The 22,478-nt window shown below is 42.7% G+C and overlaps 3 protein-coding genes across 3 annotated transcripts; 1 reads left to right on the plus strand and 2 right to left on the minus strand.

Moving 5' to 3' along the window:
* Positions 1 to 1,410: 1,410 nt before the first annotated feature.
* Positions 1,411 to 13,093, minus strand: LOC115734326 (Holliday junction resolvase MOC1, chloroplastic-like). Its single transcript, XM_030665061.2, has 7 exons — positions 12,738 to 13,093; positions 4,735 to 4,950; positions 3,903 to 4,008; positions 3,289 to 3,341; positions 2,552 to 2,683; positions 1,893 to 1,965; positions 1,411 to 1,520 (listed from the first exon to the last, which is right to left on the minus strand). The coding sequence occupies exons 1-7, from the start codon at positions 12,975 to 12,977 to the stop codon at positions 1,411 to 1,413; spliced, it is 930 nt and encodes a 309-aa protein (XP_030520921.2). The 5' UTR covers positions 12,978 to 13,093.
* Positions 13,094 to 16,680: 3,587 nt separating this feature from the next.
* LOC115734126 lies at positions 16,681 to 18,461 on the plus strand. Its single transcript, XM_030664717.2, has 2 exons — positions 16,681 to 17,454; positions 17,748 to 18,461. Exons 1-2 carry the CDS (start codon positions 16,681 to 16,683, stop codon positions 18,207 to 18,209), a joined length of 1,236 nt encoding a protein of 411 aa, XP_030520577.1. The 3' UTR covers positions 18,210 to 18,461.
* A 65-nt stretch (positions 18,462 to 18,526) lies between these two features.
* LOC115734127 (F-box protein At2g32560-like) lies at positions 18,527 to 22,085 on the minus strand. The gene is made up of 5 exons (XM_030664719.2): positions 21,100 to 22,085; positions 20,803 to 20,882; positions 20,447 to 20,625; positions 19,856 to 19,930; positions 18,527 to 19,010 (listed from the first exon to the last, which is right to left on the minus strand). The coding sequence occupies exons 1-5, from the start codon at positions 21,739 to 21,741 to the stop codon at positions 18,823 to 18,825; spliced, it is 1,164 nt and encodes a 387-aa protein (XP_030520579.2). The 5' UTR covers positions 21,742 to 22,085; the 3' UTR covers positions 18,527 to 18,822.
* Between the last annotated feature and the right edge of the window lie 393 nt (positions 22,086 to 22,478).

A 22,478-nucleotide genomic window follows, 5' to 3' on the forward strand; every position in this document is an offset into this window, starting at 1 on the left:
AATTTTTATTTTGTTAATATTTCATATTTATTCGTGAATTTAAATATGATATGTAATTAGTAAATTACAGCAACAAAGAATGCTCTTTAAATATCATAATTTACTATAATTATTTAATTAAAAATATATGTGAAACCTATTTAGATCCTAAAAACTCGTGACAAAGTAAGTTTCAAGTGTCAGATATGCAGAATGGGTTTTATGTGTGCGTGTGGAAGGAGCCGTCCTACCACGAGTGGTTCTAGAAGCTGCCGCGTCCCCCGTTCAATCAAAACCGATGGACGTCGGGGAAGACGGAGACGGTGGAAGCAGAAGCCGACAGGTGTGCGAACGTGCGCGCTACTGTCGAAACAGGGCCCCACTTTGACATGGACTCCGTTCCCAACAACCCGCACGGAGTTTTCTTCTGCTTATGTGACGATCCTCAATTTTTTTTTTTAAATTATTACTCCATTTCATGGAGGTTTTGCTCGAGAAGACAGATGATTAAAAATTCGTTAAACCGTCGGAACAGAGTAATGACGCGCTCTCCAGAAAACACGGGCAGAAAGCAAGCTGTCGGCCTCGTCATTTTGACAAAAGTTCAGAGTGATTTGGAGCGAATTCAGACCGTGAAGACGAATTGTTTTCCCATATCCAAATTCTGTGACGCCAAATTTTTGCTGAGAAACGAACCTGTTCCCATAGACTTAAGAGACGTACCAATGCCACTAATTCTTTCCGTCTCGAATTAGGCATACATCGTGAGCCTTCCGTTCCTGAGCAGCTACCGACTTCCGAACCTTGTACAGTGTCTAACGTGGGCTAAAATTCGCGTGGAGCTGTCTTGAGCGATGTGTCCAAATCATAGAAAAAGCCGTGGTCGTTGGCATCATCAATGCAGAGAGATCAAAATAATCGTTCGGGCATGTCTTTGACAGATGGGTGGTTTCTGTGCAGCAGCTTTCTAGTTGGTTTTAGTTGTCCGTGCGTGCTCCTACGAAAGCCCGTGAATCTGCAGATGGGCTTTGAGTTGTTCACCAACCCAACAGCCCATTCACCGCCAATTCCGGGATCTATAATCTACCTGTCCCAGGCACTGGCTCTCCTCCTCGTGCATGAGCCATGAACTGAAAGCCTCAAGCAGCTTCTCTACCACGCTGGCCTGTTACAAATGAGAAATTGCTATGGACATCTACATCCTGGGGGCGGACTCGAGTCCGTCGATGCGTTCGACCGGCTTTCTGGAACCGACCTTCATCTACTCTTTACGGTCTTTCACCTCCCCATTGGTGTGGAAGTCTGGAGCTTCTTATATCATGCGCTGATGAAGCTTCTGACTGGCGGAATACCTCAACAGGACTCATCCGCTTGCTCGTCCAAGTATTCTTTGAGATTAGGGTTCTCCCAGGAAAAATGAATTGCAGAAGATCAAAACAAATGGAGCGACGAAGAGACCACTTCCTCAACAATACACGATGAATTTGACTTCAACTTCAAGCCTTTCCCATAGGCGGCAATAAGAAGAGCCTCAGCTCTACCTGCACCGCGGCAAATCAAGAGAATATTTGAGACAGACCCAATCATACTTAGTAGATTGGAGCATCTCAATCCACTCAATTAATCTTGGCTATTGGAAAGTGACTACTAGTGTTTTATCGCAACAGCTTTTGGCAGAAACAAATTTGTCCAACGGCGGCAGAGGCTAGATAAGCTTTCCTATGTTTCAAATTATGCAAGAACGCTATGTCCATAAATGCACGGTCCCTGGCTCCATCAAAGTGATGATTACGAATAAATTCCCATGTGGCATATCTTTGAGAACATTCCTATCACTCAACGCAGTAATATGATGCTAAAATTGTAGGGCACAACCAAAAAGAAAACAAGAAAATAAGGAAAAGATCAATTACCATGGTCTTTCTTCCTTTTAAGTTGATCATCCAAAGAAGGAAACAAACTTGATGCAACCCTCCGACTGTCATCCTGTTCCAATCAGCATCTCCAAGGTGAACATACCAACTCAACATCTCAATAAAATAAAACGCAGCAATACTTTCAGGTGATTATCACGAAAATATACTCAGTCCAGAAGACAAAGCAATGGTGAGGGAGACAGAATAGTCCAAAGTCATGGGAGTATTGATTCACTGTTGGAGTTCTACATAATACAGCAATCCATCCACAGGGGCTACAGCTAGTATGAGCCACAATTCCATCCATATAAAACATGGAACACCAAGGTTCCGTTTGTTTTGTGGAAAATGAGTGATCTGGAAAGCCATCATTTTCAGGAAATTCCAGATCACTCATTTTCCGTGATCTCTTCCGCAAAACAAAAAAAAGAAAGGGGGGGGGGACGGTGGTGGTGGTGGGTGGTGGTGGTTTGGAAGGTGTGGCCCTTTCTCACAAGATAATAAACTTAACTGGCAGAAAGATTTATTTGTCAAAACCTGGAACACCAAACTAGAACCCTCGTGTAAGGAAAAGGACAGTTTTTCGCAGGCTTAACTTCCCAAAACAAAACTAGCATGTAATTTTATATCAGTGATTGAGTTGAAACCAAACCTACCTTTGTGAAGGCACTCCCAGAGAGCTCAAATACATTTTTCCACAGTGAAGATGCAACTGGAACCACGGAAAATCCCGACGAAACCAAGATTCCAATCCACAAGCCATATCCAAAACCTCCACTCCACCATCCCTGAAAAGCATATGAAGAGAATCCTTAAGAAAAATCGCCTTACTCCTCTATGCCTAAACAACAGTCACTCCAACAACATTGCCATTATGAACCGAGACAATTCAAGAGGAATTTCAGATAAATAGACATCAAAAACAACTCAGAATAAGGGCATGCCCTAGATTAGAAAGATACAAACTTATTGGAAGGATTGGCACACATCCCTTCTCCAAATAAAGACATGCAACTTGCTTACAGTGAAGAACTTCACAATTTTTTACAAACTCAAAGCCCTAGAGAATTGGGCCCAAACAAAAAGCGCTATAGAATGAATTACTCAATTACGGATAACTCTTAATCAAATTGAAAGAGCATCTTTAATATGTATTTTTTTCAAATCTTTAATGCAGACTTCCTTGCACTGAGCAATGAAGCCCTATACTTCATGTGAATGATCCCAAATGTCAAGACATGAGACATGGTCAGTACATAATAGTTCAATTCGACTCTTCTCTCACGATGTAGATGTAGCCACATGAGAAGAATGAAAGAAGAGAGATGATATCTGGTGAGTAGGCACATAAACATCTAAAAAAGATCAGAAAATCAATTTTATTCAAACGAACCTGTTTACCATCATTAGGAAATGGAATAGACTGTTCTATGTATGCCTTTGTCCCTAATTTAAGAAGCTCCAAAAGTCAGTGACCTTCAATTAAAAGGGATAACAATATATATAGGAAAATGAATGTGCTCCTTTCTGATGGCTTGACATGAAACTCATGATGTTATGGGATAAAGGACATAAGTGATGCATTTTTGTATTGATTTCTTAGCACCAAAACAGGAGAAACATGATCAACCCAGAAATTGCACTCCCAGAGTGATTTCAAGACCAACAATGCAAGCTAAAGATACTCAATTCAGATAGATCTAGCCACCATGCAAGTGGAAGCATAAATAAAAGCTCATATGCATTTCCAACCATTCCAATCCGCCTCCCAGCAGTTTGCATTCTTATTCATAGTGTACGAAGTCCTATAGATCAAGCAGATTTAAAATGAGGATAACCTTTACCAACAACAACATAAAGCATAGTAGGACAAGTTAACTACCATAACACCCAAAAAGCTGACACAACAGGGTACAACTTGATCTTTTACATGACAAAACGAACAGTGAGATGCAGGATTCACTGACAAAAGAAAGTGAAACGCAGGATTGAACTTCAAAAAAGTACCAATTGGAGCATCCAAGCTCCGAAGCAACTGAACAATAGACTTGGGATCCAATCGCCTTCGAGTTCTTTTACCAACCAGTATTGGAACAGCGGGAGAATCAAACACCTATACCAATTAAATTTTCTAGCTTAAGAACAAGGATCTTGCAATCCTAGCAGATAAGAATGCCAATAACAACATGAGTAACAGAACCAAGGGATGAATCAAGTACTGAAATATGTTCACCAGATCAGTATAAGTTTGAAGAAGTCATGATCAAGTGCAGTCTCTATCTCTAGACTAGGAAGGCAAATTATGCATGTTTTGAAGCTAAGGAATTGCATATAAAATGGAATAACAAAGTCGATCAGGTAGGTAAAATCATTGTGTAGTTGACAGCTTCTAATATATTGCCCCATTACTTCTACTCTAAAGCTTATTATCAGTAGGCTCCACAGAAACACCATGCCTCCTACAGGAGGCTTTTCGCACATCCTTCACAATACTGCTTCGACCAATCGCCAACAAAAACAGCACCCCCTTCCTTTCTTGGATAATGGAGGGGCCATTCCAGTAAGACGAGTCTTCTCAAATACCTAATAACTTCAAATTTAATGTCTAATTGTAAACTCGAAAACCTGATGTTACAACCCAAATTCCAGAGAAAAACCCAATATTGTCCATATATCAAACACCTAGGAACTCAAAAAGCACTCTATTACGCGGCCAAAACAAAATAGCTAGATTGACTACATACTCAGCTGCACATTCAAATTGGCACCCAGTAATTTGAGAAAAGAACTTAACACGCACAAAAGAGCGCAACGAAAAAGGCCATCCACAATCCCAAACCTGAGCTGAAAACCCGGACTTGTCGGGTTTCAAGAGCGCCAATGCACCCGAGAGATCCGGATCGATGCCGATAACCCAATCCAAGCCCAAACTATCTCCATCACAATCTACCCACCCAGAACTAGCGGCAACAGGGCAAGTGAGCGAGTCCAACCACCTCTGCTTCAGCTGAGCATCGGGGGACTTACCCTTAACCTTAATTCTCCCATTCCCATTTCCACGAACGCCCTCTTTCCTCAAATCAGGACTCTGCGAACTCGGCGCATCCAAAATCGGAACTTGAGCCTGATTTGCAGCAAGAGTGGAAGAACAGAAGAGGGAGGTGAAGCGAGACCCAGCGAAGGAGACTTTGGGTCTGAGAGCGAAGTGGAGCGGGTTCATGAGATGGCTCTGGAACTGGATGGCTTCTTGTTGGTGGCGAGGCTTGATTTGGATGGCGTCCATTACAATGTTAGTTTTCACTGTAACAATGTGCTCCCGTGAAAAAGGTAAAGCCAATCTGAGAATGTCGTCACAAAATGGAACACAAATCTTTCACATTAGCAAAAAGCTCCTCATAAGCATATGCCATAGCTTGTGGGAAAGAGGCATTTGTCAATAGCACCAGACAACATCACACGACTTTATGAAGCGGGGACCGTACTTTGTTGCTATCGCTGTTCATTCAAACTCATGAAAATTTTAGTGGCTGTGACGCATGAAACGAGATAAATATTAAGCACATTCTACATCCATCAAATCTCCCTCTCGAACGGCAACTTAGCACTCCAACGATAGCATAAACTTAGCCCATGTTTCCTCATATGACAATTGGCATTTTTGCATGCAGGCAAAGACAAATGTACAAACATGAATCATTAACAAATCCATTTATCTCTTCTCCTCTTCTATTTGCCAAGTAAACCGAAAGAAGGAACAATAGAGATACATCTCCATAAATAGGTGAATGTCTTCACATCTAGGACCTAAAGTTAATCTTTCTGTTATATGCATATGTGGGCGAGAGAGCAGATTCCTCACAACAACATTTATGCAAATGTTTATGTGGACGACTTAATAAGATATCTCAAATCAAAGTTTAGCTATGAGAACACATTGAACAATCTAGAAATCCCAAATCAAACACTTATGAAACAAATTACCCAATTAGCAGCACAAATCACTAAAAAAGATCTCACACAAAACAGAAAACACACGTAATCTGGAAATGAAAGTTGATGATCCTAATACAAGGTTACGCGCTTTGAAGAAGTTGCTAAGTTCTTTTACACATGTTGTAGGCACTGAAAACATGGCAACAGATCTCAATGTTGAATTTTCCAAGGATACCGCGGTTTCAGCCTTAAGGTTTGGGAAGTCATGGGAATGGTGTGAGTTTGTTCATCGTACTCATTCTCTCAGTATTTTCGCTGTGTCTAATGTCGAAGAAAAAATCCAGAAGAAGGCGAGACAAACTGTCCTTCAGCCAGAGTCCGACTGTTTCGAAGGAAATCAAAGAAGTTAGGGTGGAGCAAGTGCAATCAGTGCATTCGGTCCTTGTGATGGCATCCTTCTCACTATTCAGGACAAATCCAGTGACAGAGAATCGGTTTAAGTGCTTGTGCATGTCGGCAAGGGGAAACCGTAGAAAAGAGATAATACCAGTCAGGGCCATTTCATCATGCAATCCGCCGTCGAACGCGGCCTCCGCCTCCGCCTTGTCCGTCGGACCAGTCCACTTGGGGGAGAGAGTGTAGGAGCAGGGCGTCGTCTCTGCTGGGTTTTGGGCGTCGATTTGGGCGGGGAGGGGTAGAACCACCGTCGCGGTCAAAACCTAAGGCGTCGGGCGTCGATTTGGGTGGGAGGGAGAGAACCACCGTCGCCGTCTCTAATGGGTTTGGTCGCCCGATTTGGGTGGGAGGGAGAGAGCATGGGGAAGGGGAGAGGGAGAGGAGTATGGGTTGGGGATGCGGGTGGGCGGCGGGCGGCGCGGCAACCGGCACGAGTTTTCTTCTGCTTCTGTCACAATCCCGGCGGTCTAATCGGCCTGAACAGAGTATCTGGCCTAGCTGCGTATAATATTATCTGGACATCTCAACCGGAAAAAAAATGCGGATACAACCGAACGGTAAAATTTCTCTTGCCGTGGAGAAGATGCGGGTTCGATTCTCACCGTCCGCCTAGGTTAAAGTAATGTGCTTAAAGATATTCCAGATCTATGGATAAAGATAGAAAAGCATATTCCGAATGTAATTAGATCTTCTATTTTTTGTTTTCGATAGAAAAGATTGAAGCAAAATAGCTATGAATTAATTAACTTAAAGGATGATTTTAGTTTATTAGAGATATTGACATATTATATTTGTTAGCTTGCCTTTTTTTTTATCATGTAATCCTTCGTTTTATGGAGGTTTTGCTCGTGATTTGGGGCAATTCAGACCGTGAAGACAAATTATTCTCTCATATCAAAATTTCGTGACACCAAATTTTTACTGAGAAATGAGCCTGTTCCCATAAAAAACAGGATAGGATACGTCTTCAAGGATGTTCTGAGCGTGATCAAACCACTAAAAATGCGTCAATCCCCCTTCATCCTAACACACAAAAAGACGTCAACTTGAACAACTATAAGCAAACGATATGGTGAAAGAAAAAGCAGAATACATACTCTGGTTATGTGAACGAGGCCTTTACGAGCATTAGAGACAACCTTTTTCGCCCCAAGATGCATCTTGCGAGCACGAAACTCTAGCATCCTGACCAGTAATCAAAGACTAGGTCAGAGAGATGCCGCCAAATCACCACTGATAAGGCCAAAGGAAAGAGCAAAGAACGAACTTTGGTTGACAAGAGGATATCACGGCCAAAGGAATGCTGATTAGTAGGGGTGAGGCCTGGCTCGAGCCGGCCCGAAAATAAATAGTACCTAGTTCGGCTCGGCCCGAGCCGGCCCAAGCCCGAATTACATATGCCCCAACTCTTCGGGGCCAGGTTGGGGTTGGGTCAGATTTTTTTTTTTTTTTTTTTAATCAAAAGCACTTGACAAGCCCGTCGAATGAAATAATATAAAAAAAGAGAAACGAAAAGAAAATAAATTAAAAAGAAAGCGTAGATGTAAAAAAAGCCGGAGCCGGCCCGGCCTGAGCCTTACAAGGACAATGCCGAAGCCCGGCCCGACAAGGCCCAAAAATTCACCTAATTTTCGGGTTGGATCAGATTGGGTCTGGTCGGGCCGGGTCAGGCTGGGCTGGGCTTTTTTGACACCCCTACTGATTAGGGCTCAAGTAGACCGGAGAGCAGATTTATTGTTTTCCGAGTCGAGAGAGATGGAAAAGGGTCTGTTGGCATACCGTTTGCATCTTAAATACGAGTGTGGCGACTTTCTTTTTCATTATTCTTTTTGGGCTTTCTTTTTGTTTTTCACTTTGAAACTTTTTGGACTGTCATGCTAGCACATCTCCAGTATTTTTTTAAATATAAAAACCTACGAATTTTTCATATTTAAGGTCGTCCTAATTTATTTATTTTTTTGGTCGGAAGGCTCGCCCTGATTAAACTGCTAAACATTTAACTGTAAGGCTTCATCATAGATGTGTAAACATGGCTAATTAGGGAAAAAGCTCATTCAAAATTAAATCCCTAATGCTGACCGTCTCTCAAACTAATCAAATACTTGTCCAATGCTTCTTTCTTTTCTAATATAATTGAAATCGCACGCCCTCAACAGGAGCCGTGGAAATAATTTCTCTCAAATCTTGAGTTTCAAAATGTAGGTAGATTAATTTGAGATAGAAAAATTGATCAAAAGTATTTCAAGGCTGCAATGCAACAAAGGAAGCTGTTAAGTTGAAACATCTGATTATTAATATTCAAAATTACCGCAAAGGGAAATAGGGTTGTGATACATGTACTCAGATTTTAGGCGGACATTGGACGCACGCCTCGCACAAATGTGAGCCTTTCGTTCCTGATCAGCTACCGACTTCCGAACCTTGTATAGTGTGTAACGTGGGCTAAAATTCGTGTGGAGCTGTCTTGAGCGATGTGTCCAAATCATAGAAAAAGCTGTGGTCGTTGGCATCATCAATGCAAAGAAGAGCAAAATAACCGTTCGGGCATGTCTTTGCCAGATGGGGTGGTTACTGTGCAGCAGCTTTCTCGTTAGTTTAGTTGTGACGTGCGTGTTCCTACGAAAGCCCATGAATCTGCAGATGGGCTTGAGTTGTTCACCGGCCCAACAGCCCATGGACCTCCAATTCCGGGATCTACAATCGACCTATCCCAGGCACTGGCTCTCCTCCTCGTGCATGAGCCATGAACTAAAAGCCTCAAGCAGCTTCTCTACCTCCTCAAATGTCATGTTTACCTCGCTGGCCTGTTACAAAGAGAAATTTTTATGGACATCTACATCCTGGGGACGGATTGAGTCTGTTGATGCGTGCGACCGGCTTTCTGAAACCAACCTTCATCTACTCTTTACGGTCTTTCACCTCCCCATCGGTGTGGAAGTCTGGAGCTACTTATATCATGCGCTGATGAAGCTTTTGACCGGCGGACGACCTCAACCGAACTCATCCGCTCGCTCGTCTAAGTATTCTTTGAGATTAGAGTTCTCCCAGGAAAAATGAATTGCTGAAGATCAAAACAAATGGAGCGACGAAGAGAGGAACTAAGAGACCACTTCCTCAACAATACACGATGAATTTGACTTCAACTTCAAGCCTTTCCCATAGGCGGCAATAAGAAGAGCCTCAGCTCTACCTGCACCGTGGCAAATTGAGAGAATATTTGAGACAGATCCAATCATACTTAGTAGATTGCTGCATCTAAATCCACTCGATTAATCTTGGCTATTGGAAAGTGACTACTAGTGTTTTATCGCAACAGCTTTTGGCAGAAAAAAATTTGTCCAAAGGCGGCAGAGGCTAGATAAGCTTTCCTATGTTTCAAATTACGCAAGCCTTATGTTAACTCTATTTCCATAAATGCATCGTCCCTGGCTCCATCTAAGTGATGATTACGAATAAATTCCCAGGTGGCATATCTTTGAGAATATTCCTGTCATTCAACGCAGTAATATGATGCTAAAATTGTAGGGCACAACCAAGAAGAAAACAAGAAAATAAGGAAAATATCAATTACCATGGTCTTTCTTCCTTTTAAGTTGATCATCCAAAGAAGGAAACAAACTCGACGCAACCCTCCGACTGTCATCCTGTTCCAATCAGCATCTCCAAGGTGAACATACCAACTCAACATCCCAATAAAATAAAATGCAGCAATACTTTCAGGTGATTATCATGAAAAAATACTCAGTCCAGCAGACGAAGCAATGATGAGGGAGACAGAATAGTCCGAAGTCATGGGAGTATTGATTCACTGTTGGAGTTCTACATAATACAGCAATCCATCCACAGGGGCCACAGCTAGTATGAGCCACGGTTTCATCCATATAAAACATGGAACACCAAGGCTCCGTTAGTTTTGCAGAAAATGAGTGATCTAGAAACATTTTCTAGAAAATGTTTCCAGATCACTCATTTTCCATGATCTCTTCTGCGAAACAAACGGAACTGGCAGAAAGATTTATTTGTCAAAACCTGGAACACCAAACTAGAACCCTCGTGTAAGGAAAAGGACAGTTTTTCGTAGGCTTAACTTCCCAAAACAAAACTAGCATGTAATTTTATATATATGACTGAGTTGAAACCAAACCTACCTTTGTAAAGGCACTTCCAGAGAGCTCAAATACATTTTTCCACAGAGAAGATGCAACTGGAACCACGGAAAATCCCGACGAAACCAAGATTCCAATCCATAGGCCATATCCAAAACCTCCACTCCACCATCCCTAAAAAGCATAAGAAGAGAATCCTTAAGAAAAATCACCCTACTCCTCTATGCCTAAACAACAGTCACTCCAACAACATTGCCACTATGAACCGAGACAATTCAAGAGGAATTTCAGATAAATAGACACCAAAAATTAGAAAGATACAAACTTATTGGAAGGATTGGCACACATCCCTTCTCCAAATAAAGACATGCAACTTGCTTACAGTCAAGAACTTCACAATTTTTTACAAACTCCAAGCCCTATAGAATGAATTACTCAATTATGGATAACTCTTAATCAAATTGAAAGAGCATTTTTAGTAGGCATTTTTTTTCAAATCTTTAATGCAGACTTCCTTGCACTGAGCAATGATGCCCTATACTTCATGTGAATGATCCCAAATGTCAAGACATGAGACATGGTCAGTACATAATAGTTCAATTTCACTATTCTCTCACAATGTAGATGTAGCCACAAGAGAAGAATGAAAGAATAGACAGATGGTATCTGGTGAGTAGGCATACAAACATCTAAAAAAGATCAGAAAATCAATTTTATTCAAACTAACCTGTTTACCATCATTAGGAAATGGAATTGATTGTTCTATGTATACCTTTGTCCCTAATTTAAGAAGCTCCAAAAGTCAGTAACCTTCAATTAAAAGGGATAACAATGTATATAGGAAAATGAATGTGCTCCTTTCTAATGGCTTGACACGAAACTCATGCTGTTATGGGATAAAGGAAATAAGTGACGCATTTTTGTATTGATTTCCAACCGCCAAAACAGGAGAAACGTGATCAACCCACCCAGAAATTGCACTCCCAGAGTGATTTCAAGACCAACAATGCAAGCTAAAGATGCTCAATTCAGATAGATCTAGCCACCATGCAAGTGGAAGCATAAATAAAAGCTCACATGCATTTCCAACCATTCCAATCTGCCTCCTAACAGTTTGCATTCTTATTCACAGTGTACGAACTTTATAGAACAAGCAGATTTAAAATGAGGATAACCTTTACCAACAACAACATGAAGCATGGTATGAAAAGTTAACTACATAACACCCAAAAAGCTGACACAACAGGGTACAACTTGATCTTTTACATGACAAAACGAACAGTGAGATGCAGGATTCACTGATAAAAGGAAGTGAAACGCAGGAAGTACCGATTGGAGCATCCAAGCTCCGAAGCAACTGAACAATAGATTTGGGATCCAATCGCCTTCGAGTTCTTTTACCAACCAGTACTGGAACAGCAGGAGAATCGAACACCTATACCAATTAAATTTTTTAGCTTAAGAACAAGGATCTCGCAGTCCTTAGCAGATAATAACAACATGAATAACAGAACCAAGGGATGAAACGACTACTGAAATATGTCCACCAAATCAGTATAAATTCCAAGAAGTCATGATCAAGTGCAGTCTCTATCTCTAGACTAATTGTGCACATTTTGAAGCTGAAGAATTCATATAAAATGGAATAACAAAGTAAATCAGATAGGCAAAATCATTATGCAGTTGACAGCTTCTCATTTATTCCCGTTATTTCCACTCCAAAGCTTATCATCAATAGGCTCAACATAAACACTATGCCTCCTACAGGAGGCTTTCTGACCATCCTTCGCAATACTACTTCGACCAATCACCAACAAAAACAGACACCCCCTCCCTTTCTTGGATAGTGAAGGGGCCATTCCAGTAAGACGAGCCTTCTCGGATACATAATAACTTCAAATGTAATGTCTAATTGTAAAATCGAAAACCTGATATTTACAACCGAGATTCCAGAGAAAAACCCAATATTGTCCATCTATCAAACACCTAGGACCTCAAAAGGCACTCTGTTACGCGGCCAAAACGAAATAGCTACATTGACTACGTACTCAGCTGCACATTCAAATTGGCACCCAGTAATTTGAGAAAATAACTTAACACGCACAAAAGAGCGCAGCGAAAAAGGCCATCCATAATCCCAAACCTGAGCTGAAAACCCAGACTCTTCGGGTTTCAAGAGCGCCAATGCACCCGAGAGATCCGGATCGATGCCGATAACCCAATCCGAACCCGAACCATCTCCATCACATTCCACCCGCCCGGAACTAGCGGCGACAGGGCAAGTGAGCGAGTCCAACCACCTCTGCTTCAGCTGAGCATCAGCGGACTTACCCTTAACCCTACTTCTCCCATTCCCGTTCCCACCAGCGCCCTCTTTCCTCGAATCAGGACTCCGCGAACTCGGCGCGTCCAAAATCCGAACTTGAGCCTGATTTGCAGCCAGGGCGGAAGAACAGAAGAGCGAGATGAAGCGAGACCCAGCGAAGGAGATTTTGGGTCTGAGCGCGAAGTGGAGCGGGTTCATGAGATGGCTCCGGAACTGGATGGCTTCTTGTCGGTGGCGAGGCTTGATTTGGATGGCTTCCATTACAATGCCTGCCTATGCTTGTGGTTCTTGGATTGTGCTCGCATGTCTGAGAAAATCTGCTCGGAAATACGAGGAGCCAAAAATTGCGCGGGTCTCCGAAATTTCAACTGCCTGTCTCTCCACTATTGCTGTTCGTAGAGATCTTTCCATGCACTCGGTCTATACTCCATAGCCCTGCGCTTGGTCTGTAGCCTCCCGTGGCAGTCACTGATTGGTCGAGCCTATACGAGATTCACATTACTAATGAATGACATTTTATGATACTGTAAATTATGCCGAGTTACCACTGAGGCTAGAGAAGTCAGGAATTTGCTCGGAGAGAGCAGATCGGAAAATTCATGTAGACGCGTCGCGGGTGGAGCGCGGATCGGAAGCGTCGGCTGCCGGAATAGTGAGAGACAGCCGTGGATAGTTGATTGATGGTTTCTCAGAGCCCATTCGAGCCAAATCCCCCCTTGCGGTGGAAACCCTAACCCTGAAGTGGGGTTTGTAGAAAATCTCTGAATCGAAAGTAAAGATTTAGGGCCTGTATAGCAACGATTCTGATCCAAAAAAGTGATTATGATTAAAATCGATTTTTTTATTCTATTCATAAATGAGTTTTAGACAATCAAAACGTGTTTGGTAATCGCACAAAATTTATGTTTTCGGAACAAAAACACGTTCGGTAACTACACAAAATTTTTGTTCCTGAAAATAATTTCTTGTCCCAATTTTTATCATTTAAGTCAAATAATTACGTAGTTATTTTATGAAATTTTATCCTACATTTCGAATTAATTGAAGATTAATTCATATTGATTCGCTTATATAACATATTGCATATAAAATTTATTTGTGATATTCCGTCTAATTGTCATGTCATAACGAGTCATTTTAAGCTTAAAAAATGAGAGATCATGTTAGGTTAGTGTGTTATTTCGGATTAGCTCGAGTCCTCCTAGGCCTATACCAAATTGCAATGAGGGAATATTAAATTCAATCTTAGTGTGATCGATGGCATATGTATGTGTATGTGCAAATAGAGTCATTACTAATCTTTAACGAAGGTAGACTGTAAATCTTATCAAATGATTGGGAGAAACCATTTAATTCTACACAACCAGAGAAATATAGGGTCCGAGGATCTAGTTATGTCGATGCCCTTTCGACACCAAAGTTAAGTGTTTCTAAATGTGTTTCATGCAAATTTTCAATGCATTTGTAAACTTATGAGGTAAGCCAATGCTAAGTATCCACGCAGGTCTTTTTTTTTTTTTTTTTTGTCTTTTTTCAAATTTTCTAAAACTATATTAAGTCTAAAGTACCTAAACCTAAGCAAATCACAACTAGTGAAATGAAGTGCACAATCAGGGAATCATGGCATTGATAAATTGCATCATAAAATTCTAATGAAGCTCTAAGGGCTTAGAGAAATGTGGTTCGGGTTTAATTTCAAATATATTTATGATTTTCCTAAAAGAGAACAAAATATACAAAATATAGGCCCAATTCTATGAAAATGAGGTCAAACTACCACAATCTAAGCTTCTTTTATTTTTAGGGATTTTCTAAAATTTTTCTGATTTTTTAGAATTTTTCTAATTTTTAATTTTAATTTTTTTATTATTTTATATATTTTTCTTTGAAAATAAGACCTCGTTCCGTTTTAGGCCGAGGGAAAAGTGATTAGAGAACCGAAAGAAAAAATTGAGAGATGCGGGATTTCATTCTGTTTTGTAATTCTTAAAAGTGATTTTTTTTTTCCGGAACCAACTTTTTTTTGCTTCTCGTTTTTGCTCCAAAATCGTTCCCGGAAACAGAATCAGAATCAGAATCATTTATGCTACCAAACATGATTCTCATCCTATTTTGTTTCGGAGAACGGAATTAGAGAATCGGAATCGTTGCCATGCAGGCCCTTACTTGCCGAAGCTCATCTCAAAGAAGTCCTCAAGTGATACGGTAAATGACAGATCTGATCTGCATGGCGAGCTTATCAGCGATAATTTATCACTTGTAAGGCACTTATCATGCCAAGCACATCGCCCTCAAACCCGTGACCCATCTCTAGTTTAATCGAGGATTGCAGAGTATTGATGGGCCAGCTCAAGGATGTTAGCATCATCTACTCTCCACGTGAAGAAAATTCACATACGAATTGGTTAGCTCAAGCACATAGATTAGGCTTTCTCCCACCTAATGGGTTGTCTAATCCCCCCTAATCCTTCGGTATTTGCTACGTTTTGATGTTACTTCTGGTTGTTTTTCGAACGTTATTAGCGAACGAAAAAACCCGCATTTCCGATCAAAAAAATTTATGCAATAATTTCTCCTTATAAGGTGCTAGAATGAGACTTTATAGCAAAAATTAAATAAAATGGATGATCTCATGTGAAATTGGAGTAATCCGATCACTCTCCAGTAAAACAAAATCCGATTACTTGCATGAAATTGGTGTATGCAGAAATTACCTACCGAGGACAATCCCATCCTTAATATCATATCTAGGCGAAATTGCTTGGCCATAAAGGAAAGTAGGTTAATAGGAAACCCGTTGCAAGATCAATTTGGCAAAAACTCTAAATGGGGACCAAAAATATTAATTAGTCCTTCTCAATTTGGCATGGAGAAAAATCCTTAGAAAATGTGAAAGTTGACATTAAATGATAATTTTTTTTGTTTATTTTGTCAAAAAGGTTGACTAAATTATAATGATTTGAATCGAGAAATCACGCCGAAAAAAAAGAGATAAAGTCATCCCGTAACCACGTCGATATAAATTTCATCTTTTTATGGGGGGTTTACATTCATGCATCCCGTGCTATGAACATCCCATGTTATTTCTCGATACATCAGTAAGTTTCCCAACGAAGGCTAATAACTTAGCATTATCAAAGTTGACTAACTTTTTCAGACGGATTAGATGACGACCACAAGCCTGTAGGAGAATCCCATCAACGGCAAATCTCTCCGGTGGCTTTCTTGAACCTACCGGCTGCGTTTCTCGGTAGCCTGAAAGAGGGGTGCTCATTGCTTGCCGCTAATCAGTTTTCGCTTGCAAGTCTCTGTCTTCCTCCGCGACAATTGCAAGGCCTCGCTTTGAAACCATCAACTGGTCGCGACGCTAGACAAAGAAAAGCATGTGGCGTGTACCGCTCCGTGTCGCTTTCGACCCGCAAAGTCTGACCTTAACGCGCACGGAAGATCACGCGACGCCTGTGTGAGCAAGAACAAAAACAGAGACCTTCCCGCCTGTGACTTCCATGGCAGGGAGTGGAGGAACATGAACCCTCCAATCACGACGAATTTTATCAAACCGCATTAAACCGGCCTACAGAATAAGCGTGAGATCGAGGAATGCGACGGATTAGGAGCAGGACGTGGAGTTAATAAATCATATTCTATACCTAGCGAAGATCCGGCATATCACATACCATTTGATTTTTCATAAATCAATCCTAGTATTCAGTGCGCAAAACATAATTTTATTGGTTATCTAGTATCTTAGAATTGCCAAACTTTGAAGATTGCTTTGGCCACAAAAGCAGGCACACGAAGCTCTCTCTTATATTTGGCCAGGATTTCCCCTGAATTCAGGATCAAGAAAAGGGTCAACACAAGTTAGCCTCTAAAACCAGAGCTCTTCACAATACTCGGCATCAGCACACGCATTTTCCCTCCTCATTTTCTCAGCCGAGAAAATTTCAGGAAAATCACAGTAATGGAGATCGTGGATTCTCATAACATCACCGCCACAAGCATCCACCTGAGCGCTCCCGCGAGCCCAGACGAGAGCAGCTTCGAAGGCTTGCTCTTCCACAGTGCCCCCGGGAGCCCCAAGACTGAGCCCCCCACTCCTAGAGCCTCCTCCAACGACGGCGGGGACTTCCAGTTCGAGACCAGTCGCCAGTTCGACGACATCGCTCTTGAGAACCCCACGAAACGACAACAGCATGAGCGGCGGGAAGAACCACAACCACGAGAGAGCCCACGCGAGCGACCTTGCATGGCATTCGCGGACGAGCTCTTCTGCGACGGGAAGGTCAAGCCGCTGAAGCTCCCGCCGCGGCTCCAGAACAACGGCGGCGACGGGTCACGGGTTCAGACGCCGGTGGCTTCCCCGACGTCGTCTCCGCGTTATGCTGGCGTGAGGAAACGGCTCGCGAGGCAGAAGAGCTTGTGGGACGACGGATTCGACCCGTTCGAGGTTGCGCTGGAGCGGGTGAGGGCGGAGGAGAGAGATTCCAGCCGCCGTAGGAGCAGGTCTATGTCTCCGTTCAGGGGATTTGGCGGCGTAAGTGGCGACGGCGACAAGGTGGTGGGGATGAGGTCCAGTGAATCGACTCGGTGGACTCTGCGGGGGAGCGCCAGGGAAGAGAGTGCCGAAGCCGGCGTGCGGTTCTGGAGGGCTAAAAAGAAGGTGGAGCCCGTGGAGCAATTCGACCCTGCCCATGAGAAGGACACCCAAACGGGCTCCCTTGAAGAAGAAAAACAGGTAGTTCTCTTCTATTTAACCAAATTGAACATTGAGATTCTTCATTTTGTATGAAGTTTGGTGTCTGAGCAATACTAGTAACAATCGGTGACCCGCGTCATCCGTAATCGGGCAATGCCGACTATAGAAAACGCCTCGAAGTGGCATAATAAGTTGCATTTCTAGGAGCCCGAATTCACGCGATTCCTCAAAGGCATCCTGAGTCTTAACCAACTAGATTAGATAATAAATCTTTTCATTAGGAGTGTAGTTACCCAACAACGCTTTGACTGCTTTCTACTCGTATCTTGCAGAGGCAAAGGAAGCTGGCGTTGGCAGAGCCGAGAGGAGCAGACTTCGCAAGGAGATTGAGGCTGGTGAAGATGGACACCCATGCAAATCCATGCAAGCCAACCACGACCGCTCTCCCAGGACCAGAAGCCACAAGCACACCCGATCAGGGGAAAGAAAATGGAGGAGGGTCTGTCAACTGCATCCCAAGAGAATCGAAGAGGCAGAGGATAAAGAAGTTCCTCCTGAGGAGCACGTCGCTGGGGAGAGAACTCGGGACGAAGGAGAAGGGGGGAGATGGTTCCGCATCGGCTGAACCAGTGAGCAAACCGAACATCTTGAGAAGATTGAGCTTCAGGTCAACAGGGTCGAAGCAGTCGGGCCACGAAGTGAGCACAGTGGGTCAGATGACGCTCGTCCGTTACAGGCCCAGAATGCTGCTTTGTCTGGGCTATGGGGTCCAGAGCTCCGTGCATGTCGGGTGAAGCTTGCACTCCTGTGCTGAACAGTGCTGGCTCAGCTTTCATGGCATCTGTTCTTTTTTGGGTGAATTCAGACTCATCTTGAATGTGATCTTTTGTGTTATCAACTCCACCTCAGTTTAAGGTGGAAATCTTTTGTTCAGTAGGAACGCGTACAGCTGTTGATTCTATGAACTGTTCTCAGAGGTTTTTATTTCTCTGTCATTGTATGAAAAGCCCAGCCATTGCAATGGAGGAACGAAAGGTGTTATAAATTTTCCATCAGTTGGTATCTATTCAGGTTGATTCGTTTTGCTAGGATTGGAACAACAAAAGTCACATTTTGTTCAAGAGAAGGCAAAAGTCACATTTTATTCCTTCATTTGTATATGCTACATCATGTATCCATCAATAAAGAAAGCGATTCGCCGGAATTGCTGAGATGCAAATTAATCTCCAATCATCGTGGAGAGGGGGGAGAAAAAGAACTTTCGCATTCATCCAACTGACTGAGTTTCAGCTTCTATCGAGCCACTTTCGCTGAGTAAAAATATTCAACAGAGCTCTCCTTGAATGGGGGGAACCGTTCCATAATTATCCTCGCCGTGTGCTCAAAGCAGGCTGTTGGGGACATAACCTATTCTAGTAGTCCAGTTGGCCAGATCCGCTTCCACGCAGAAATCTCGTCGTCGGTCCTGAGCTTTCTGATTCCTCCATAGAATCCGTCGACCTCGTTCCCTTCCTCCCTGTGGTTTCGCCTGTCTATGGTTGTGCGACTCCACCGCGACCCTGCTGAATACTGATTGAATTCCAGAACCACAGCATCTGTTTGCCAAATCATCAATCAACTGTCAGGTCATCCATAAAGAACTAATAGATGAAGCGGTATTGTTTTATGGAGCATCACTGTAAGCAGATTGAAATAATTAAGCATGGTTTCCGAGGCAAATATTTCTCTGATGCATTTCGCCCCAGAATGCATCCTCCATTTATCGTGACCAAAATCCACGAAAAATGCCTAGTGAAGATAGTGAATTGACAAAGTGCAGTCGACTTTCTTATGTTCTTAGCTGTTTATTGGATCTTATCAGAAAGAATCAGTTGTTTAGGATCTGTTTGGATGGCGTATGAACACAGGAACATCGAAGAAAACTATACCGATCATTATAACAATATCAGCGCCACAAATCCACGAGATTCCAACTTGAGTAGAAACAAAAGTCTTAAAGAGAGAAAAAGGTTGAATCTTTCGACATGGTCGGCCATCAATATTCCACTCAGACACAACTTATCGCGTTGTTGGTCAAAAGCTTGACACCCTGATAATTATTTGTCAAGGGCGCCAATCAAAACTAGCCCAAAAGGGAGGGTGGTCCATCCATTGGAAAGATGAGAATCGAGAAAGCTACCCGAGAAGCCGAGACATCGGTCTATTTCTCTGAAAGTTTTAGCTTTATGATCATCTTCTCATCCACATCTTTGAAAGCTTCTCCCATTTAATGAAAGGTTTCACTGAAAAACTTTTCGTCCTTTAATAGTTTCTTTCTCCTAGATATTGTTTTCAAAGGGGTCATTTTGAGAAGTGGTGGTGTCTGGTGCTGATTTCGCCAACACAACACATAGGAATCGGGTTCCACTGCAGAAAAAAGAGCACTAAATGATGAACTCACCGCTGCTAAGGCAACGGCAGTAGTTTTCGTTCCTGTCACATGATTCCAGATGACCGACGACGCCGTACCACCAACCTGCAATATGTGTGACGACATTCGGTCATGTACATTGCCATTCAGAATCTGCCTCGGCAAGACAGGATGCAGTTGAATATTGTACTACAATGACCAAGTGGAAGGATTTAGACTAGAAGAGCCCGATGGACCCAAGGCAATTAGAACTAGTAATCTCAGAATTAGGTAGAATGAATTCGGATTCTAATTTCAAGTCTGGGGTAGTGTGGTAACATGATGAAGGTTGAAAAGATCCTATTTGATGGAGCTTGGCACAGCATAGAGATGCAGTTAGCTTGTTTGTCCTTGCCATCTAAATAAGTATAGTAGCTAGGAATGGGATCTCTTTTTTCTTCTTGTAAGTTTTTTCGAAAATCTATGTTTACTTCACTTACCAGTGACAAATACCCAAGAAAGAAAAGAATGAACGATCAAATGAAACGAGCCCAAACAATCTACTAATATATAGACTTAACTTCTCAGCAGAAAGTTGATGCAGTGAGACTGAAAACTAAAGCTTTGGATGAAACAATATACCATATGGAAACTCTTTGTTTCTTCTCCACTGAATCTCCACATGGTCACCAGGGCACAGATCCTTCAAACAATCGGACAAATGAAGGTCGTGTGGAGAAGTATCGACCGGAGGGGACCTCAGCCTTTCCCACGTCACCCCGGTCTCCAGCGCCATCGCCCTCCTTCCATGCGGGGGATACCTGCAAGAACCAAAGTCCAAATGATCCAACCACTCAGGCGGCTAAATGAATTAAGGAATTAAATATTCCAGGAACACAAGAACCAACAAGATATACAGTAGGAATATGTCGATTAAGCAAGCGTTGGAATTATTCATGGACATGTTTGAAGGAGGTATCATATCATCAGCAATTTACCTGGCTCTGAAGGTGTCGGTTTGAAAATCATAGCTGAGCTCAGCATCATAGCAAGACAACATAAACCCAGCATGCCCGTTCTGCAAAAATTGCAACATCAAAAAATTCTAAGAGGAGATCACAAAGAAAACAGAACAGAAGCTTCGACTGAATCGCAGGGCAAAATAGGACAGTAGTTAGCACAGAATAAGAATAGAATGAGCAAGACAACTGAATCTAACAATTTGCATAAGCAAACTCAAGCATATCAACAGCCTTGGAAATTTCGAAATCAACATATGAAGCAGTATCCAATACCTCACGGTTATAGACTTGAGCAGGGAACCAGAACCTCCCAGTCTCAAGTGCAATATACCAAGACATGACCGATGAATCATGTGGCAGAGAACACGTCCGGTCTTGACCGATATTGATCCTCTCACCAGCCCATGAACAAGGCCAGACGAGAGAAAACAACCTCAACAACCCCTTTTGCTTCCCTTGATTTGAATCACCATTATCCCTCCTTGAAGCAAGGCCCAATTGCCACACCTTAGAAGCTGATGGACCAACCACTCTGTCCCATTTCTGCTTCATGTGCTTGTCCCAGAAATAGTCACTCCTGCACCTATCTCTCAAAGCCGTGCACACGCCAGACATGCTCAAGAGCCCATCCGGCGGGAGCTTCTCGAGAATGCATTCCAGAGCGAGCTCCGGCAAGTCCAACAGCGGCGACACTCCTCCTTTGGACTCCTCTGCATTGTCTGCTCCTGAAGCTGGACTCATCTTCTCCTTCACGGACAATCTCAGGGGCCGAACGGGAACAGGACTACGGTGGCGATCGAGGACCAGAGAGACACGGAAGCATGTCCGCCGCGAAGAGAGAATCTTGAGAGGGCGGGACTTCAATAAAAGGAGGAGGAAGGAGAGGGAGGAGGTGACCAAGAAGCAAATAAGCATCACAGAGGAGGTTGAATCGAATGCCCTTCTTGTAGGGTCAGATGTCAAAGTTAGGCATAAATGATAAGCCTGAAAAAGATGAACTAGAAGGAAACTTGCTCTCTCTTTCTTGTGCCGTGATGAGTACCCTTTATATCAAGAGACATTACAGTGTGGCGATCTTGCAAGAATGTGGAATCTTATTGGGTGATCTTGCAGAAATGTGGCATCTTACTGGCTTGATGACACCCACCAACCCCACAAGTAGGGCCTTTACTAGTATAATAATTCTGGGAATGTGTCGACGTTCGCACGCGTTTCACACGTCAAAGAAGAAAAACTTAGGTAGGAAGTTGCCTCGTACCAAGTCCTGAATCGAGGAAGCTAAGCAAGAAGAGGTCCTCCCTCTATAATAAAGTCAGAATGGCAGCCGACTTTTAAATGCTATGAACATGATTAGCGGAATCAATAATCAATTATAGTGTATAAAATCTTCCTTTAGTCACATGTATCTTCTGTCGGACATGGTCTGAACAAGAGGTGATCATGTGCTTTGCAACTTCCAAGCCTGTACATCCAAAGACCTTCCGAGCTCGTTCGTCCAAGCCCGCGCGGGTCCTTAATAAATTCTCGGGCGCGGCCAGTCTAAACCCGCTTAGGATATGTGCGTGTATAGTCTTGGATAAGGGTAATAAGCCGATCCTAGGCCAGTTCCACGTACTGATCGAGTCCCATATGAACCGGGCAACGTGAACAAA

Source organism: Rhodamnia argentea, chromosome 6 (assembly GCF_020921035.1).
Source record: "Rhodamnia argentea isolate NSW1041297 chromosome 6, ASM2092103v1, whole genome shotgun sequence".
NCBI lineage: Eukaryota > Viridiplantae > Streptophyta > Magnoliopsida > Myrtales > Myrtaceae > Rhodamnia > Rhodamnia argentea.